The following is a 20,832-nucleotide window of genomic DNA, read 5'->3' on the forward strand; positions in this document are numbered from 1 at the left end:
TCAGAAAGTGCACAAATGCAATGGTACAGCTTAACAAATTATTAGAGAGCAAATACCCTTGTAACCATCGTCCAGGACTAAGAACAGAAATTCCCATACTGCCGAGATGCTCTTTGCTGCCTCCTATCAACTGACCCTTTGTCCTCAGAAGTAATAGCCACTCTCTCAACTTTCATAGCAACCCTTTCTGCTTTTTTTTTTTTTTTTTTCCTTTTGGGAGTTTTGCCATCTCAGTAAGCATCCCTAACCTCTATCATTTAGTTTCTCCTCTTGAACTTCATTCAATGGAATCACACAGGCTATATTCCTTTGTGTCTGACTTCGTTCACTCAGTCTTGTTTGTGACATTCATCCACGTCCTTGTGTATAAGTGCAGTTTGTTTTCGTGGCTGTATAATATTCCAACATATGAATGTACCACCATCTACTTATCTGTTTGACTGTTGATGGAGATTTGGGTTGTTTCTAGCTGGGGAATATTTTGGGGAGTAGTCTTTCTCTGAAATTCTAGCTCATGTCTTTTGGTGAAGATGGTGTCTATCTATCTATGGGGTATATTCTTTTTTTTAAAAAAATTAATTAATTAATTTATTTTTGGCTGTGTTGGGTCTTTGTTTCTGTGTGAGGGCTTTCTCTAGTTGCGGCAAGCGGGGGCCACTCTTCATCACGCTGTGCGGGCCTCTCACTATCGCGGCCTCTCTTGTTGCGGAGCACAGGCTCCAGACGCGCAGGCTCAGTAGTTGTGGCTCACGGGCCTAGTTGCTCCGCGGCATGTGGGATCTTCCCAGACCAGGGCTCAAACCCGTGTGCCCTGCATTGGCAGGCAGATTCTCAACCACTGCGCCAACGGGGAAGCCCTATGGGGTATATTCTTAAGAGTGGAATTGTGGGTCCTCAGGGAGCTGTTTATATTCAGCTTCAGTAGATGGCGCCAGATGGTTTTCCCCAGAGTTGTACCAATTTACACTCTAACAAGCATGGTAGACTTTTCTTTATCCTCTCACTCTCTCCCCACTTCCTTCCTTCCATTTACTTACTCATTCAACCCATGCTTTACCAACAGTCTCGAGACCAGGGGCCCAGGTATTTAATGGTAAAAAGAAGTCACATTATGCTGCCCCTCCCTCTCCTCCAGTTCCGCAGGCAGATGGACGGGAAGCCGCCAGCACCATGTGGGTCCTCAAGAGATCGGAGGTGGGATCTGGGGAGAGGCGTGACACCCAAGGCCTCCCTCCTGGAAAGCCTCGTGGCAGGGCTTCTGTGGGTGCCCACGCCCCCACCCCGATATTGGCGAAGGACCCTCCTCCCATATGGAGGGAGGCTTAGTCCAGCCCTCTCCCTCAGAAGCCAGCGGACCAAACGTCGGGCCACAGTGGGTGCGGTCCTGTTCCTGGAGGCTCTGCGCGCTGCTGCTATTTTCATGCGGCCCATTCTGTTAGGAGTTGCGGTTTCACTGCCTCCTGCTGATCGAGGAGGTGGAGGGGCGGCGGCGAGGAGGCTTCCTTCCGCCCCTCTGGGTGTGTGAGCTGGGGGAAGAGGATGAAGGAGCAGAAATCGAGAAGTGACGTCCTGAACCGCAAGTGGGGGTCGCCCGGGTACCCCAAGCAACACGAGCGGTGGGAAGTGCAGTGAAGAGGCAGCGAAGCATCAGCGCTTTCCCAGCAAAGCTCTTTCTTTTCAGCATTATTTCAAACCCCTTCCAACGGTTTTTCAAAGTCTTGTTTTTCTCTGTTGAAAGAAACGCTCAATTTCCCTCCTGTTTGTTTAAATGCCGTTTCGCCAGCGCAGCCCGCGAAGCTTTCGGTGCCGCCAATGCGGCAGCGCCATCTGCTGGCCATTTTTTAAAAATTGCGGAATAGATCCTCCCGAGGTCCCGCCTCCTTCCAGAAGTGACCGATGGAAAGGGGAAAAGAAACATTTTTACAACTTTCAGCACCATAAAAACGACCAGGAAGCCGATGAAAAATGCTCCTACTCACCAGAAATGAGGAAATGCACATTAAACCGTGGACACTACTTCTCATTATCACATTGAAAATAGTTTAAAAATGCTAACATCCAGTGTTATGGAAGTTTCAGGGAAATGGCATCTCTCTTTCACACTTAGCTGCTGGAGGGGTGGGTTAGTACAGACTCTAAGGAGAGAGAGAATTTAATATTATCAAAATCACTAACAGTGTTTATGAATCAGAAATACCACTGCTAGAAATTGCCTTCAGAGAGCACAAATATGAAAAAGACACTGGATCAAGGCATTGACTGCAGTGCTGCCTGTAGTTAGGAAAATTTGGAACCTTACAAGACAGTTAAAATAGCGGTGGCACATACGTGAGAAATCAGTGTTATTAAAAATAGCATGGGAAAATATTATATATTCCAGGAAAATGCTCATGGTATACAGAAAAAATGTAATCCTTCTCTAATCATACTTTATCACACTCAGTATATTATAATGGTGAATACGTTTGCCCAAACTCATAGAATGTACAATACCAAGGGTGAACCCTAATGTAAACTGTGGACTCTTGAGTGCCAATGATATGTCACCGTGGGTTCATCAGTTGTAACAAATGCACCACTCTGGTGGGAAGGCAATGCATGTGCGGGGGCAGGGTGTATAAGAGAACTATCTGTACCTTCCACTCCATCTTGCTGTAGAAACTAAGACTGCTCTAAAAATAATAAAGTCTAGTAAAAAAAATTTTAAAGCAGATTACAAAACAGTATGTGGAGACCGATTTCTGGTGAAGACCAGGGGAGTTCATTGTGGTCTGCCCTGCCTGGGCTCCTCAGGAAAGGACATGTGGGTGGCCGATTCCTATGCATCCTACAGATCCAGGCTTCACAGGAGCCCTGCAGGGGGCTCCTGTGGGGTTGCCGAGAAGGAGCATATGAGCCTGGTGCTGCCACAGCCATCTTGTCACCAGGAGGATGCCTGTTGAGAGAGAAGCTAAGCCGAGGAAAGAGAAATTTAGAGAGAAAGTGAAAGTGAGAAAGAAAGCAGATGTAGAGGTCACGGTTTGAGTTTTGGGCTCCAACTTGACTTGAAGCTAATCTATTCCTGGGCTTTTCAGAGAATAAATTTCTCTTTGTCAGATTACCCTGGCTTTCTGTCACTTGTAAACCCAAAGGATCCGAGTGCCCTAAACACGAGCTCCCAGCTCATTCACGTTGCAACGAGCCAGTTACTGGAGACAGGCCACGGCCCAGATGGACTTGTCAGGTGGCTTTCTGTCAGCACCTGGAACCCTTCCTCTCAGCAGGCACAGCCAGAGGAAGGGATGTCCAGGGCCTACCTGCCCCTTTCCTGGGCCCGGGCCTGGGCCGATGCTCCCTGGGGACAGAGGAGGTTCCTGCCTCAGAGCTGTGCTTCCGCTTTCCCTCTGCTTAAAATTCTCCCCTCCCCACGCTACAGTGGCTGCCTCCTCAGCCTCCCCTATGGCTCCCTTAAACACCACCTCCTCCGAGAAGCCCTCCCTGACCACCTGGCTGAGGGAGACCATTCTGTCCCAGCTTCAGTTTGCTCTGCAAGTGTCTCCCTTCTGATGTATCAGCTCCATGAGGACAGGGACCCGATCTGTCCTGTTCACCGCTGTGTCCCCAGCTCTTCACAGGGTCTGGCATAGAGTAGGAGCACCATGAATCGTTGTTTACTGAGAGAGGAGAACGTACACGGCATATGGGTAAGGCTGGTGAGGGGCCCTATTCTGCTGACTGGGCTGCTGGGGCTTGTGCAGGGCCTTTTCCAGGGAGGGGCATTTTTTTGGCTCTTACCAGGGGACACAGTGACACCAAGTAGAGGACACGCTGCAGGTTCTGGCTTTGACCGAACCAGAACTCTCCCTCCATTTGTGGGTCTTACCTGATGTCAGGGTGTTGAAGCCCAGAGCTGGAGCCTGGGTGCCACCTCCCAGGTGGGATGAGGAAAACCAAGGATGTCAGCCAAAGCCGAAACCAAGCACATGACTGATCAAGCAGGGCTGATACAGGGCATGGGACGGGGGGGACCAGGGCCATGGGGCCAAGGAGAGGGAGCAAGGCCCCAACTAGTCTGAGACAACGCACAGAGAACATCGGATGATCCAGGCCATGCGGTCAGAAGCTTATTTCCCTTTGCAGTATTTTCCATTCCTTCTGAGTAAATCAGAGAGCAGTCTCAACGTGGTGCTAACACGTCTCTAAGGCTTGGCTCTGTCTCTTTTAACAGAGGACATCTGGTGGCCTCAGACTCAAGGCCTGTCTAGACAAAGGCCGCGGAGGTGTAATAACAGCGAGAGGTTGCATTGTGCTTATTTTTATAGCTACCTTCTCATTATAGCAGGTGAATCTGATTTTCCATGGAGGGTTGTAATAGGAAGTTTCTTTTTCAAATACATTTACATGAGTAAAAGGAGACCGCCAGAAGGAAGATGGCTAGTGGATGCTAGAACAGATGGCAGTGCTGTTGGGCCCCCCAGGGAGGATTCTGGGAAGGCAGCTGCAGGAGGACGGGACTCTCTGGAGGAGCCCAGGAGGGTCTGGCTGGGGACACGGTGGGAGCTTCCTGTCCCCAGCAAGTGGAACTGGAGCTGGATTTGCTGCTCCAAAGCAGAGTTACAGCTAGGAGACCATTGCTGAGCTAAGGGAATGTAGGCAATGGGGCCAGAGCCCACCCTGAACAGAGCCCCCTGGCTAGCAGGCTAGCCGCCCTGGCTCAGGCCTCAGTACTCATCCTGCGCCCCCCAGGTCCAGCCGGGTGACCCCCAGTGGCCTCTTGGAATCTCAACCTGGGATTATTCTGTCTGCCCAGCCTGCCATACCATATCACTTTGATGTGGACACCCCAGTCCTGGAGCTGTCCCTGTCTCACCACGTGACCTGGAGAGAGCCCCTTCTCCAGGTCTCAGTTTCCCCACCTGTAAACAGAGAGGAGTGAAAGTACCTTGAAGGGACATATCCTCAGGGACATATCTGCAACCTTCTCTTCCCAGGGACATATCTGCAACCTTCTCTTCCCAGTCCTCCAATGTGGGGCTCAGGGAGGAAAGCACAGGCTGGGGGTGACACAGGCCTGCACTTAATCTCCTGCTTTACCTGTTGTTGGCTGTGTGACCTTGGACAAGTCACTTAACCTCTCAGGGTGTCTGTGTCCTTGTCTGTTAAATGGGATAAGAATATCTTGTGGGCAGAGCTGGACTGCCAGTAATCAGAGAAGCCCTAGACACACAGTAGGGCTCCATAAATGCTGGGGAGCCCCTGGTAGTAACCGTTTCCCCATCCTGGCTTGGGGGTAAGAGACCTGCCAGCATCCCAGGCATGGGGTCTCATAAGGATGACAAATCCCGTCCAAAGGGAGACCTTTGGCTCTGTGTCACATCCAGCAGGAGCCAGAGGCTGCTGGAGCACACCTTCATGTGAACGGGTCCCCCTCAGGCTCTGGGGCCAAGTGCCCAGAGCAGGTTCCCGGGTGTGGGTGTGGATGGCATGGTGTTCCCACCAAGAGCTGCTGGGGCCCTGGGCTGGAGCATGTGTACCGGCGAGGGTCTGGGCTGGGAGGAGGTGGGGCAGGGAGGAACCCAGATGGCAGACTGCCCAGGCTCTGTGGATGATTTTCATCAAGGCCACCGTCGAGTCAATTCAACATGGGGCTTCTCAAATTTTAACCTGCGTACAGAGGAATCACCTTCGTGGGGGAAGGAGAAGGTGGGTGAGGGAATCTTGTTAACATGCAGATTCTGGTTCAGAAGGTCTAGGGTGGAGCCTGAAATTCTGCATGTCTCATAAGCTCCAGGTGACACAGATGCTTCTGGTCCGGGGCTCCACCCTGAGCATTGAGGGCAAGTGCCCCTCACCTGTCCTGTGGGCTCAACTTTTGAGAAGTCAGGAGAAAAGGGTCCAATCCCAGCTGCCACCACTCCCAGGGTTCCCTGGAAAGAAAGACTTAGCAGTACCGTGGGGTGGGAGAGGGTCCAGGCAAACAGGGAAGTGGGGTACCCTGGTGGGGTCACAGTGGGTCACAAGGAAAGCTTCCTGGAGGAGGGGGTTGAGGAATTCAAGGACTTGTTCCAGGAACCCAAGAAATGAGTGGGTCTTAGACTTCTGCAGCAAAGGGAGATGTCAGGGGGAGAGGCCGTCGGACACCCGGAGTGGATGAAGGCACAGTGTGTGTGGCCCGAAGAAACACCAGTGGACCCACAGGCCAAGGCCATCAGAAGAACTGGGGGGGCAGCATCTAGCATCACCAGGAGGAGACAACGTGGGAGGCCTGAAGCTGTGCTTTGTGGGTGGGCCCTTTTCAGAAGCCAGAGTAAGTCCTTTTCCTTACTCTGTGGTACCCAGCCCTTCTTTAAGGATACTGATGGGAAACTCCCCCACATGATTTCTTAGGTCCCTTTTTCCTCGCATAAGGTTTTTTCCTCTGTCTCGACACCACACACATGTACACCATATATATGTGATTTTCAGATGCACAGTCACCCTCTACCCCTTACACTTCAGCACCTCTGAAGTCAATGGCATCTTCCTCTCTATTGGCCTGGATCTATGTTGACTTCCATCAGAGAGAATTTGCATCTGTGGTGCAAGGTACCTGAAACACCTGCATCTGAAACCTCTTTACCATGACATCTCAGCTTGAGGATTTTGGACCACACGGTGTGTGTTTAGACCCCAAACCTGGCTGAGTACCAGTTTGCAGTTCAAATTCTAGAGTCCGCACTCTCCACTCAGTGTCAAATTTGAGTCATGCCTTTCCTCACTGTCCCTTTCTACAAAGCAGGTTTATTCTACGTGGACCATTACATTGGGAGCTAACTCTTTGCTCTCCCAGCTTTTTGCTGGAAACTCCTACTAAACTCCCCATGTTGGGCATTTTTTTCTTTCTTAGTGAATATTTGGTGCATCTAACAGTTGACAGTAGCATTTTTTTTTTAATAAATTTATTTATTTATTTATTTATTTTTATTTTTGGCTGTGTTGGGTCTTCGCTTCCGTGCGAGGGCTTTCTCCAGCTGTGGCAAGCGGGGGCCACTCTTCATCGCGGTGAGCGGGTCTCTCACTATCGCGGCCTCTCTTGCTGCGGAGCACAGGCTCCAGACGCGCAGGCTCAGCAGCTGTGGCCCATGGGCCCAATCGCTCCGTGGCATGTGGGATCCTCCCAGACCAGGGCTCGAGCCCGTGTCCCCTGCATTGGCAGGCAGACTCTCAACCACTGCGCCACCAGGGAAGCCCGACAGTAGCATTTTATATTTGATGAAAAAACTTGTAAAATCAATATGATCTCCTTTACTATTACAAAAGAATTGCAGCTCTTTTTATTTTTCCATTTAACACTTTAATTATCCACCTGCCCAGATTTCCAAGAAATCCAATCTCTCCCACTTAAAGTGTCCTTCTCCTGGAGTAAATTGAGATACTTGAAAACTTTCTTTTCCTGAAGGTGTCAGTCTGTGTCTAACCTCCAGGAAGGAGCCTGGTTGGGCCACTCCAGGTGTTGCCACGTGGCGTTGCTGTTGAATACATTCGGTGTAGTTCAGTGAATGCTCGTTCACTGCTCTTTGCTGAGCTAGATCTTGGCTCAGGCCAGTGTGGTGCCCCAGGTTAAGGTTCCCAAGTTACAGCCTCACCCCGATAATAACCTCAGCCACGTGGTTTAGGTCTTCAGGGACTACTAGCCTGATGGGCATATGGGGTCCAAACCAGCCTGTACCATCAACTCCCTGTGCTGAACCCAGGTCATTGGTCCAGAATCCACTTCACTTGGGGGTCTGACAGCAGACTTCGGTTAAGGGCATCCCAATCCATTGTCCTTCAGATGGGGAGGTGTCGAGCATTCAATCTCTTCTGCCCAGAGGTCCCACCTCCCGTCAGGGCTATGTCTACGTAATCCAGAAAGGCCATTCAAGGGACAGTTGCCTTACACGTGAAAACCAACCCCAGGCAATGATTGCTGGTTCTAGCCCAGGATCCTCTCACCCTTCAAAGGATGACATATGGTTCATCCTGGGGACAAAGCTGGCCTTGAGGAGCAGTAGGTGACCTTTTGTTTTGCTGAGTTGGACCTACACCTAACAGGGAAGAGCTAGAATACTTAGGATAATAGGTGGGAATATTCGCCAGCAAGGTTGAGTGGGGAGGAACAAAGAGGAAAGACTCAGGGCAGCTACAGAGAGATGTCTGTGAGGAAATGGATTAAGCTCTGTCTGTGATGTGCAGTTTAAACCTCTCCTCCAGCTACCTACAGAAACACCAGTGAGGTTGATATGACTCTCCAGTGTTTTGGCAGCTGGGTTTGTGGTTTTGAGACGAAGTGGGTCTGGCATCAGGGGGACGCAGGACACAAGCAGAGGCTTCCAAGGATGCCCGGAAGCATCTCTGCTCAACATAGATGGGGAAACGGAGGACCAGAGGAGGGGCTTCTTCAAAGTCATCCCACAAGCTAGAGCCCAAAGTGGCTCTTCCCGCTCAGAATCAACCCCCAAAAGCCCACAAGCCATGGTGATCCCCAATTCTCCAGCTTCCTGCGGGAGCGGCTCAGTACAGATACTCTTGGACGGTGAGTTCCTTCAGGGTGAAGCCCCGGGAGGCGGGCTTCCGGAGCTGGTTCTCCTCCAGTCTCTTCTGCAGGGACACAAAGTCCTTGCCCAGCGCGTAGGCCAGGCGGGCCATGGCGTCCAGCAGCGGGGCGTAGTAACGGTGGCCCTCCCGGGCCTGCAGGCACTGCAGAGCCCTCTCCCCGGCGGCGAAGGCCTCGGCGGGGCGCTCCAGGTCGCGGTGGCACACCAGCATGGCGCACAGGGATGGCACCACCATCACGGGGCAGTGGGACGCCAGCTTCTCCTGTAGCGGCACGGTGCGCACCAGGATGTCCAGGGCCTTGGTGTACTGCCCCGCGCGCAGGCAGCCGAAGGCCTCCTTCAGCTCGGGCCGCGTGAGGAAATCGATGAACTCGCGTGAGCGGCGCACGCAGCGGATGGCGTAGAGCAGGCTTAGGTACTCTTTGAGGGCCAGCTTGCGCTCGGAGATCATCTCCGGGGTGAAGTTCCCCATCAGGTGCTTTTTGGGGAAGACGACATCTTCGATCTCTTCCCGGAAGGTCTTTAGGAGTTTCTTCTGGAGCATCTCGAAGTCTGAATAACGCCGTTCCAGGATGGCTTTGTTGCTGTCAAAACTCCCCGTCTGGATGACGACGATTTGGTACATCTGCGGTGCAAAGAGAGATGGCCTTTGACTACACCCTCACGGAGGGTTTGAACTGACAGAGAGAGCCCGGGAAATAAAATAATGATGACCATCATTTAAAGCATACCCTGGAAATGGGTGATGGTTATCTGCAATTCTGGTTTAAATTGCCATCAGCATTGGCTGAGCTATAACAGCGAATGGTGACAAGAGTCAACCGGAGAATAACAAACAAACACAGCGACGCGGAGGCATCCTGGGGCAGAAAGGACGCACAGGAATATGCCGTGCGGGGGGCCTGGCGCGTTCTTGGTTTTACGTGGTCAAAACTGGGCCTCAGGTTCCTGAACTGGGAGGCTTGGATTAATAAGATCTGTGTTTTCCAGGTGTGGAACTCCTGGGAGATGGTTTTAGGTGATATACTGGCAGTGATGTTACAAGTAAGAAAACTATTCTTTTCTCTTCTCTTTCAAGAGAATGCTGATTAAGGACACAGACTGCCTGGGTTATAATTCCAGCCCACCACGGTCTAGCTGTGTGGTTTTAGGTAGGTACTTTAACCTCTCTGAGCTTCCGTTTTCTCATCCAGAGAATGAGGATAGTAGCCTGCCTCACTGGGTGAGGATCAAATGAGTTAATGCATTGAAACCATGACGTGCAGTCAGCACTCAGGGTCAGCTATTATTAGTACTCCACTCCCATTTGGGGAATGGTGGGGGGCAAAGAAAGGCTGTGTGGCTCTTCCATAGTCATCAACCTCTCCCCCAACATAGGCTGAAATCCCATCCCAAAGAAAACAGCCCCAAGCCCAGCTTTCCACCAGCCGTGGTAACCAGCTAGAATTTAATAACAACCCTGAGCTTTCCTTGTATTTATTTTTATAATGACCTTTTCTTATGCTGTGTGATACTGGTTTTCCATTTAAGGTATTTCCCTTTGAAATAAATCTATTCAGTGTTTTTAAAAAGTGATCCACTTTAAAGAAAAAATGAGGTACATAATAAAAATGATATGAGGGTATCAAAAACAATGAAGAGGGGACACAGATGATAATACTGGGTAACATGGAATTAAACTGGGCCGTTTGCTTCTTAGGCTGAGGCACCTTGACTCTCCAGTCCTCACGGTGCTGAGCGTGAAATCTCACTTTTGGACCATTTTTTGCCAGAAGACCTCTGTGAGTTAAAGTGTGTCAATCCATCTTCTGGTCAAGGAGACTGAGGTGCCACCAGCCTTGCCCAGGGCCAGGAAGGAGGCCGTGAAGGCACGCCATCACTTTTTGGTCTCTGCTTACCACAAACCTGGAGACTCTCCCCTCCTCGATGTGGGCGGAAGCGATCTCGAAGAGCAGTTTGACGTGCTTCCAGCAGCGTTTCTGGGTCCGCCAGTACTCCTGCAGCTCCCGCGTGGTCATGCTGGAGTTGGAGCTCTGGCTGCCGTGGGCATCTGGAAGGACCACGCGCTTAAGGACTAGCACAGGTCAGTGCGCTTTGGGGGCAAGGGCTTGGGGAGATGGCTGGGTCTGTCTGGGATGAGCCGTGGGAATCTGGAAGCGCTGTGAATATCCCCCTCCTCCATCCCACCTTGGATAGGCCCAGTCGGTCATCAATCAGACCCCTACACCCAACCTGGCTGAATCCATCTCGCCGTGGGCAACCTGGGACAGCCCAGCATCCCCAAGAGGCTTCTTGGTTGGGAAATGCAGTGTGTTTGTGGTACATCGTCCACTTCTGGCTGTTGTGAAACCCCATGCTCCTGCAGAGCAGGGATGTGGCTGGTTGGTTTCCACCCTCCCTACTGTCGGCGGAGCGCACACCAGCGGATGATGGGGGGAGCTTTGAGGATGCTGGGCTCCAGGTTCAGCTTGGCCGGCCCTTCCTCTCTCATCTCATTTCCCACACTCCCTGCTTTTTCTTGCACATGCCACTTCTTCTGCCTCAAATGCCATCCTCCTCTTTCCCTGCCTCAAAAAGTAACAGTGTTTCTTAAACCTCACTTGAGCCCTAGGCCATTCTGAGAATCTTGGCAAAGATTAGAATCCTTCCTCCCCCCAAATTCACAAACCACTGTACATTTTATTTCAAGGGACATGTGTCCCAGGAGCCCTTCTCCAATGTGTCTTTCAAGACCCAACCCATATATCATTTCAACTGCCCTTTGGTGTTAGAATAAGAGCCTCCCACCTTGTCCCTGTGCCTTTTCCATGGCATCTTACGTTATTTTCTACAGATCCGTTTCCTTACTAAGCTTGAAGGCCAGCACGGTGTTTGATTGTTCCTGCTTCCCCAGTGCCTGCATAGGGCCAGGAACAGAGCAGGCGGTCAGCCAGCACATCTTGAAGGGTTGCATGCATATGGCAGACGTTTGCTCCAGGAGCTGGCGCTATATAGCAGACACTGTCAGTGCCCGGCCATGCCCCCTCACTGGCATTGACTGTTTTGGAACATCCCACTGGCTTCTATCGGAAGCACCTAGGACTCTCCCCCTGAGGGCTTTCTTGGGCCATTGCAGCATGTTGTGGAGCATACCTCGGCCAATGGAGGATGGGACCAGGGGACAGCAGCCTGGCCTCCTCGCCTCTGGGATGGTACAGCTCTAAGGTGTGCTCCATACGGTCTCCCACACGACCCCCGTTGGGACTGAGCCCTAGTTGCCCACAGTGGTAATCTTTTCATCGACATCCCGTACAGGTTTCCTGCCCTTCCTTTCCTCGGTTTCCCACTCCCCTGCCATATCTCCTGGCATTGTCTCCTGGATAAACCACTTGTACCAAATCCCTGTCTCAGTGTCTACTTTGGGATAACACAAGTTAAGTGAGCTGCCCTGTTTCTCATGGCATCCATTGAAGTATGCACATTTGTATTTCAAATGTCTTCAAACACCTATCCCCCCGACCAAGCCCCAAACCTCAAGCCCACCTAAGTGCTCTTCAGGTCCTGGACGTGGGAGGTCTGGGCCAGGGGCTGATGCTTTCGGTTTGGTCCCTGCCATGCACTGGGATATGGGTCTTGTCCATCCAGGGCTCCTGGCGTGCTTGGGACTTGCCATGCTCCAAGGCTGCGAGGAAAACAAGAGAGAACAGTGAGTGCCCACTTGTGTTGGGGTTCCTGGTGGGTCCTGGGGTGCCCATAGTCCCCACTGCTGAGCCCTCCAGTGCCCACCTAGCCATCCGCCCAACTGCCAGATGCTGAGCCTGGGCCTGGCCTTTTGCTGGACCGATCACACCAAGGCTGAGCAGAACCTTCTTTTATAGTTAGGATCCTTGTATTATCGAGTTGCTCTGAACTTTAAATGAGGTGACTTTAAGCAAAGGTAGTAGCTTAATGATTACTTGAGAGAAAGTTGCTGGCTTGTCCAGAAAAGCCAATATTTCATTTCATATTACATGTGTAAATAAAATCTCAGTGTCCAAAGCAAGGAGGCTGGTATGTATCCTTCCCTTTTCTCTCTCTTTATCTTTAAGCAAACATTTACTAACAACTTGTTATATCCACTTCATATACACGCAGGCTCTTCACACCCACTATCTGATTTGACACCCACGATAATCTATCATGACTCCAATAACAGATAAGGAAACCGAGGTTTAGCCCGAGGTCACGTGGCTGGTGGGCAGGCCGCACACCCTGCACTCAACGCCCACTCTCTCACTTCGTCTGAATCTGTGCGTGGTAGGAGCTTTTCGTCTCCATTTTATGGTAAAAGAACTGAGATTTTGAGCTGCCCAGGATCAAGAGCTGGGAAATGGTGGGCAGGGCACAAACGCAGGCTGGTCTGACTTCAGAATCCTCTCCCTGGTACTCAGGGGAGGGTGGGCAGCAGGAGTCCTGGGGTTCAGTTTATGCATAACTCTGTCTGTGACCCAGGTAAGTGAACAAGATGAGCTGGTGCCTGGAAGTTATTTAACTTCTCTGAGCCTCAGTTTCCTACAAAAGGGGCACGACAACCTTCACGAGGCTGGTGTGAATGTTAAGTCAGGCACACCGTGCGAAGTGCCAGATCGGGGCTGCGCACATACCACACACCGTCTTAGTCCCTTTTATTAGTACTTGACCCGTGATAGATGCTCTAGGAAATATTTGAGAAATAAATGGCTGAATTAAGATGTGAGTTGGAATACAAGTTAAAATGTCTGAGACAAATTAGAAAAAGGGCCAATGAAAACATCTGCTCAGATGGAGCGAGTAGCTGGGGTACCATTTAGGCACAGAAATTCAAAATAAGAAGGGCGCAAGTGACCTGACCTCCTTCTTAATGTGCTCTTGCTGTGTCAGGTGAAAGGAACCCTGGGGCATTCTCCAGGGGGCTCTGTGCTGGTGTCCAGTGGGTGGTTCTCAGGGACCCTCTGTCCAGCCTCATCCTATACAGATGGGAAACCGAGGCACAGAGCAGGGCATGGCTGGACCAGGGCTGCACGCGCTTGAGTACCATATAGCTTTCTCCCCTTAAGGAGAAAGGGGAGTCTCTAGTCCTCAGTTTCCCCATCTGTGCAATGGGGAAAGCAATCCTGTGACTACAAAAGCTCTTTGGGGACAGCTGTACATGGTGTTCTGTGAGCCCTTCCCTCCCATCTCTACACCCCACAGAGCAAAGATTTCTAGGCTTTACAACAAAATATGACAAGTGTTGGTACTCCTAGCTTGGGGGCCTGTCCTTGGCCCAGCGGACAGCAGCTGCCCAGCCCCTCCACCATCCAGCTCCGGGAGCAGTCACCCTTGCTCCTTCCTTCCCAGGTGCCCTGAACATCACTTCTCCCTCTAAGGGATGCCTGCCATGTCCAGCCTTCTTCTGATGGGCACACAGGGCCCCCTTCAGAGCCCATGCTACCTCTCTGAGGGGGCAGGAGGGGACATTCCATCAGGGGTGAAACTCCAGCAGAGTAAAGCACCCTGGTCCAACCTAGGAGACAGAAGATCCTAGACATTGGATGGGCACACTCCCAAATGTGAGCATATATCAGAACTTCCTCAGGGGCGGGGGTGGAGGTGGAGGTGCCGAGGGGCAGATTTCCTGCTCCCAACATCAGAGAGTCCCATCTAGCAGGTCCTGGGGTGAGCCCTGGATTCTGCCTTTTGCACCGGTCCCGAGGGCTATGCTGAGACAGGCGTTCCCTGGCACCACTTTTTGAGAAACACAGGTTTGGTGGATTATTCCTCAGGCTCAAGAGAGGTTGGAGAAGCTTCTGGCACTTCAAAAGGAATTGAGGAGATGGAGGGTCGAGGAGCTGCCCCCCGCTCTGCCCCAATGCACTGAGGGGAGTCCTGCGTATCTGTCACCAGCCCTTCTCCCTGCCACCCTGCCCCCAAGGGGTACCGAGGGACGGTTACAGGAGGAGGGGGCTCAGGCCACAGGCGGGCAGAGGCCCACTGAGCTTGGGATCAGACACTGACCTGAGGTCTCTGGTCCTGTGCGTGTCCAGGGGTCCAGGAGGGACGTCACATGGTCCCCTTCAGCTCTCTGTTCCAAGCTCTGGGCGAGCAGGCCAGTGGCTGCCACTTTGCTAAGTTCCCTGTATGAAAACAGGAAATAAGCTGTGTGACCCGCTCCTGGTTGCCCCAGCCGATTGGCTGATGAAAGATGGTAGTGAACTCAACTAACAGACAGTCAGAGGCTGCCCTGCTGGGCCAGACCTGGCAGGGCAGGGCGGGCCTGGATCTCAGTTCCCACATCAGCCTGTCTGACCCTCAGGGTCCTTGACAATCTCTGGCATTTTGGACATTAGTTCCCAAAGCTCTTTAATGTTCATTATCCTACCCTAGTGAGCTAGGCATGATGGGGGCCATCCTGCTCTAAGGACAGATGGGGAAACTGAGGCTTGGAGCAGAGAGCTGGTGGGATGCAGAGCCAGGGCCGGATTGGGGGCGGGTAGACTCAGAGTGCCTTCCTCTGGCGGAAGCTGCATCCCACATGCCAGACAGAAAGTACCAGGGAAGCCAAACCTCTGGGCAGTTGCATGATTTGTAGCCAACCGTATTGTGGTCTGGAGTGCAGGAGGCTGGAACAAGACAAAAAATAAAACCTCCCAGCTCCCCCCGCCCCCCCAAGAAGTCTACCATGTATCTCTCCCCAGCTATGATTCCTCCCCTCCCCGGTCCTGATTTTGATGGGGATTAAGTCTTTGCTTTTCTTTGTAATTTATCACCTACTAACAGACCCCAAAACAATAGTTTCATTTTATTCATTTTTGAGTTTTATATTAATTGAGCCACACATACTGTTTGTATACTTTGGTGCTTTGCTTCTTTCATTCAACATTTATGTGAATAAGATTTATCAATTTTTTTGTGTGTAGCTAAAGCTTTTTCATTTTTACTGCTGTGTTGCTACATTATTTGAATATATCAGTACTTACCTTTTTTTTTGTCTATTGGTGCACATTTGGGTTGTTGCTAGTTTGGGCCATCATGATCAGTGCTGCTGGGAATATTCTTACACATTCATCCAATGCACACATTTATCTGAAGCGAACTTACTGGGTCTCAGAGTATGAATAGCTTCAACTGTACTCAGTCATGCCAAACACTTTTCCTGAGTGGTTGTGTCATTTTGCAATCCCACCAGCAGTGTATGAAGGCTCTAGAAGTTCTGCATCCTCCCCTACACTTGATATGGTCAATATTTTTTATTTCAGCCATTCCAGTGGGTGTGTAGTGGTATCTCGTCATGGTTTTTTTTTTTTTAATTTATTTATTTATTTTTGGCTGTGTTGGGTCCTCGTGGCTGCGCGTGGGCTTTCTTTTTTTAGTTGCGGTGAGCGGGGGGCTACTCTTCATTGCCGTGCGCGAGCCTGTCATTGCGGTGGCCTCTCTCGTCATGGAGCACCGGCTCTAGAGCGCAGGGTCAGTAGTTGTGGCGCACGGGCCTAGCTGCTCTGCAGCATGTGGGATCTTCCTGAACCAGGGCTCAAACCCGTGTCCCCTGCATTGGCAGGCGGATTCCTAACCACTGCGCCACCAGAGAAGCCCTCGTCATGGTTTTAAGTTGCATTTCCCTAGTGACTAGTGATGTTGAGCATCTTTTCATGGGCTTATTTGCCATCCTTATATCCTTTTTGGTGAAGGGTCTGTTCAAGTCCATTGCTCATTTTTCTCATTGGCTTATTTTCTTCATGGTTTGTAGGTGTTCTTTATGTATTCATGTGGGTATATGTGCTCCTCAATAATATCTTTCCCATCCTATGGTTTGCATTTATACTCTCTTCTAATGGGTTCTTTTGATAAATAGAAGTTGCCAACTTTAAAGCATTCAACTGTATCAATCTTTTCTTTCATAGCTGGTGTCATACCGTAAGACCATGGACATTACTCCTTTATCGTTCTTTCTGCAACAACTTCACAGGCCACTGTGAGGCTTAAGATGAGTTAAGATGCTCAAAGCACTTAGGGCGATGTTGGTACCTAGTAAGCGCTGTACAAGGGCGCGCAATTCTTGTTATTCTGCAAACCTTTCTAGTTTGCCTTTCTTACTTGCGTCAGTATAATGCCCTTAGAGTAAGTAGATTTTTGTGTATGGTGTGAGGTAGGAGGTCCATGTTTTTTCCCCACATGTCATGTTCACCTACTGGCCTTATTTATTGAAATGGCCATCCAATCCCACTGCTTGGCAGTGCCATCCCTGTTATAAAAAGAGTATCCACACATGTCAGGGTCTGTTTAGCTCTAGGGGAAGGGCCATCAGTAGTGTGCCTCTGGCCTGCTAGCTGATGAGCCCCTGGGGTGCAGGGGCCATATCTCATTCACCTCCACCTTGCACTGCCCCATAGAACACCTGGTGTGGCGTGGAGATGCAGGCTCTGTATAGAGGGAGGCTGGAACTCCGTCTCTCCTCCTCTCTGAGTCCTGTCCTGGGCCTGGAACCTGCGAGATACCAGTGTAGACTCTGAGCCCTTCTCTGCAGCCCTGTGTGCCTCCCACCCACAACCAGCAACCATGGGGAAGAGTGTGTAGAAGCCACTGCTTCCTCTTCTCAGGGTGGGAGATGCTTTTTGGAAACCCCCAGATGCGCAGGAGCGTCTGGCCTGCATAGGAAGGAACTAGCTGGACCAGAGTAACCAGGAGAGGCCACACTTGGCCAGCTGCCGGGTGTTGGCTTTTCTCTGAAGGACAGGGCTCGAGGTGGCAGAGGACCTCTATGTGTCTACAAGGACAGACAGGGCTCCGCTGTCATGGGGGGGGGTGTGGGACAGGAATGGACATCCCCCCACTGCACTACTGAAGCCAAAGGGGACACCAAGGGGCCTTGGGAACTCAGGAAGGGAAGTGCTGGCATGTCAGAGTCTAGGTGTCTTCCCTAGAATTCACCCTGCTTGGACCCTTCATTGGCCTCCCCCCGCATTCCGAGTAAACCCAGCCCCCCCGCTGAGGCCTCCGTAATCTGCTGGTTGCCCCCTTCTTAACCTCATTCGCACCCTTCCCGGCATCACTTACCACACACCGGCCATCCGGACTGCTTTCTGTTCCTCAAATGTGCTTCACAGCCTTTGCGCTTGCAATTCCTTCAGCCATCAATGTCCTGCTCTCGCTTCCTTCCATGACAAGCTCTTTTCTTTCTCATCCTCAGGGTGCAGCTCGATTGTCTCTACTTTTTGCAGCCCTCCTTGACCCCCCATCAAGAACTATCATTGTTTTGCTTATTTGTTTACTTGTTTAGTGCCCGTCTGGAATGCCTTGATCACGGGGACTTGGTCTGCGGCAGCGTTCTGTCCCCAGTACCCACCGCAGCGCCTGCCACCTAGTGGGTGCTCGGTAACTGTGTGAATGAATGAATGAGTGGGCGAACGCAGAGAAGTGGAGATCGGGCTGTGACTCCAGATCAGCCCTGACTCACTGTGGGACCTGGGCAGGCCACTGCCCTCTCTGAATGTCAGTTTCCTTAATTGCAACATGAGATTAAGTTAAGGATCCTCCCAGCACCAAAGCATTCCACACTGGGCAGATAACAATACTGTAAACTACCACTCACTGCTGCTCTGGATGTCTGACAAGCTTGGGACTCCAACACCGAAACACCACTTTTGAGAAATTCAGTAAGAATTGATTGATCACAGGCGTGCCTCCACGTGTCTGGCAAAGAAAACCCAAACTGGGGAGGTGTTTGTTCGTAAGTAGGTGATGCAAAACCCGGTCATGTCAATCTTGTTTTCCCATAGCTGGGTATACAAACATTAGCTTTTAAAAAATCTCTAAAGTTCTTAATACTGCAGGGTTTTAAAATTAGGGCCACAGACAGAGTGCGCTGTGGGGCACCGATGTGGTTATACTGAGACATAGCAGAGCGACGGGTGGGCCGGGGGTGTGGGACTGGGGTGTGGGTTTCTATTTCTGTACTGCAGGCTGGGGAAACACCTCAGCCCTTCCTGGGCCTCACACAAGCTCTGTCAGTCCTTCTGATCTGTGTAAGAATTCATGGCTAAAATGTGGAGAAAATCTAACTTTAATTATCAGCAGGACACAAACATCTTGTGTTCCTGGGGGCTCTGTTTGCTTAGGTAAAGGCTTTGATGAGTTTGCATGGGAGTTTAGGGCCATTGCACGTAGTTTGAAGGTTTGTGCCCTGCCCAGAGCGCCTCAGGAGGGCAGGAGTGGGGCTGAAATCCAGCCCTCACTCTGCTTTTCCAAGCTGGCTCCTGTGTTCCCTCAGGTAAAGGGGACGCCTTTTTCTAATCTGAAAAGAAGGGTGATGTGAGCTGGCTTTGAGTGAACTAATGACAGAGGATTGAGAAACTGTTTTTCGAAGACAGTAAGTTCAGCTGGTGGAATATTCTGTTTTGCTGAAGTAGAATTTGTAAGCTTGGGGCTAGAAGGGAAGGGTTTGAGAAACTGAAGGTGATTCTAGAAACCATATGGGGGAGGGGGAGAAGAGAGGAGACACAGTAAGGGGTCTGCAGAAGAGGAGGCCCACCCATCAGGGGAGCTGGATTTGTTGGGTGTCTGATCTTCAGCAAAACCCACCTGATTCACTGATGAGCTTGGAGTTGGTTAGGGCTGGAGGTGGGGGGAGGGGACAAAATGTGGGTCTGGTCTTGAGATGGGGATGGGTAAGACCAGAGGCTGTCCAAAAGCCCCAGGTACATTGGGTTCCTCAGGTTTGAGGCAGCTCAGTAAAAAGCTGCCTTCTCTACTGTGCCTTTCCCTCGTGCATTGTCTCTCTTTTAATAAGTCACTCAACAAACTTGGGCCAGGCACTGGGCCAGAGGTGGAGGTCCAGCAATGGTGAAGGAATGTCTCAAGCCCTCAAGGGCTCACAGTCTGGTGGGAAAACAGGATGGACACATGGAGCATGAACTGAAACAGAACACCATTCAGGCTGAGAGCAAACAAGAGCACAGGCAGGCTGCTCCTTGGTAGCTCAGAGGACTGGAGACTTCCGTGGGGACAGTGGAAAGCTCCCTGGAGGGAGGTGGGCACTGAAGGATAGGTAAATCCCAACAAAAGGAGTGAAAGAAAGATGTGGGCTTGATTAACAGCTCCACCATCCTGTAGCTGAGTCATCTTAGGAAAATTATTTACCTCTTGGAACCTGTCTCTTCATCTCAAAAGAGTGGGGGCAAAGAATAGTACCTATTCCATAAAGAGGCTCATGTGAGGGATGAGAGTACAGTGCCTGGCATATAGTAAGTATTCAATAAATAACATTCATATTATACAGAGTTCAGGGCTTACTCTGTGCCAAGTTCTATATTTGTACTCCTCACGACAAGATCTAAGTGAATTGTCAGCACCACTTAGCTGTTAGGGAAACTGAGGCCAAGGTTAAATAACTGGCCCAAAGGTATAGAGATCTGGGATTCAAATCCAAGTTCGCTAGAGTCCAAAGTCTATGCTATTCAACCTGTTGCCTCCCACTGAGGGCCAGAGTGAGCAAAGCACAGAGGTGGGAGGACCAAGAGCTATAAGGACACTAGTGCATCATGTGGGCCTGGCTGTAGAATGGTTTGGACACTGGTGGGTGGGTGGGCTGCTTGGAGCAGAGTGGGCTGCTTGGAGCAGGGGACCAGCATGGAGACTGCTGCTCAGTGTGAGGTTGAGGAGAGACTAGTTAGAATCATGGGGAATGGCTGGGCTTTCTTGCCAGGTGAGAGATGACAGTGATTTGGACCCAAGTAGTAATAGTGGCTATGGTAAGAAGTGGCTGCATTCTGAATATGTTTTGAAGGTCAGGTTGACAAATTTGCTCTCAGGTTGGGTGTGGAGTATAAGAGAAGATGAATCGGGTAAGTTTTCCAGGTTCAGTTGCTCTGTTACTTTTCTTAAGTAATCTGCTATTATTGGGCATTCAGGAGGCTTCCAGGTTTTTGCTGTTACAGATAAGATGGTGGTGAACATCCTTGTAGACGGATCTGTACACCATCTGGAATGATTTTCCTGGGGTTAGATTCAGTGCCTCTAACACAGCATTTCCCAGCCTCAACCAAATGTGCACCAGCAGTGCAGGTATTTACCTGGAGGCAGTGTGGGGTAGTGGTTTGAGCATGAACTTTGATGTCAGACATCTGGGGGGCAAATCTCGGCTCTGCTGTCATGACTTGGATAAAGTAATTAACTTTTCTGTGCCTCAGTTTCTTCCTCTACAAATTAGGGTAAAGAGAGTCAATATCCTGTAGGTAGGATTAAATGAGTATCTGTAAAGCACTATGTCAATGTCAGTTTTTTTCCTTGAAATTGACTTTACATT

At 50.7% G+C, this 20,832-nt stretch overlaps 1 protein-coding gene and 1 long non-coding RNA gene across 3 annotated transcripts in view; both read right to left on the reverse strand.

The window, feature by feature from the left end:
• Positions 1–20,832, reverse strand: part of LOC309648989 — a 1,142,769-nt gene that overhangs the window by 131,818 nt on the left and 990,119 nt on the right. The window lies entirely within an intron of this gene.
• SNX20 (sorting nexin 20) lies at positions 4,983–17,105 on the reverse strand. 2 transcript variants are annotated; one of them, XM_082438936.1, is made up of 4 exons: positions 14,550–17,105; positions 12,078–12,216; positions 10,454–10,605; positions 4,983–9,180 (listed from the first exon to the last, which is right to left on the reverse strand). In XM_082438936.1, the coding sequence occupies exons 2-4, from the start codon at positions 12,205–12,207 to the stop codon at positions 8,512–8,514; spliced, it is 951 nt and encodes a 316-aa protein (XP_082295062.1). In that variant the 5' UTR covers positions 12,208–12,216; positions 14,550–17,105; the 3' UTR covers positions 4,983–8,511. The 2 variants fall into 2 exon arrangements, with proteins under 2 accessions (XP_082295062.1, XP_082295063.1); XM_082438937.1 differs by lacking the exon at positions 14,550–17,105 and having other exon boundaries at positions 12,078–12,369.

Source organism: Balaenoptera physalus, assembly GCF_965194825.1.
Source record: "Balaenoptera physalus genome assembly, chromosome: 19".
Lineage (NCBI taxonomy): Eukaryota > Metazoa > Chordata > Mammalia > Artiodactyla > Balaenopteridae > Balaenoptera > Balaenoptera physalus.

Excerpts from the sequence above, each read along its gene's own strand:
- SNX20 (XM_082438936.1), bottom strand. The coding sequence starts at position 12,207 with ATGGCAAGTCCCAAGCACGCCAGGAGCCCTGGATGGACAAGACCCATA. Across the intron at positions 10,606-12,077 it reads AGGACCTGAAGAGCACTTAG|ATGCCCACGGCAGCCAGAGC; the intron begins GTGGGCTTGAGG and ends TGGTCCTTCCAG. Across the intron at positions 9,181-10,453 it reads GGAGAGTCTCCAGGTTTGTG|ATGTACCAAATCGTCGTCAT; the intron begins GTAAGCAGAGAC and ends TTTGCACCGCAG.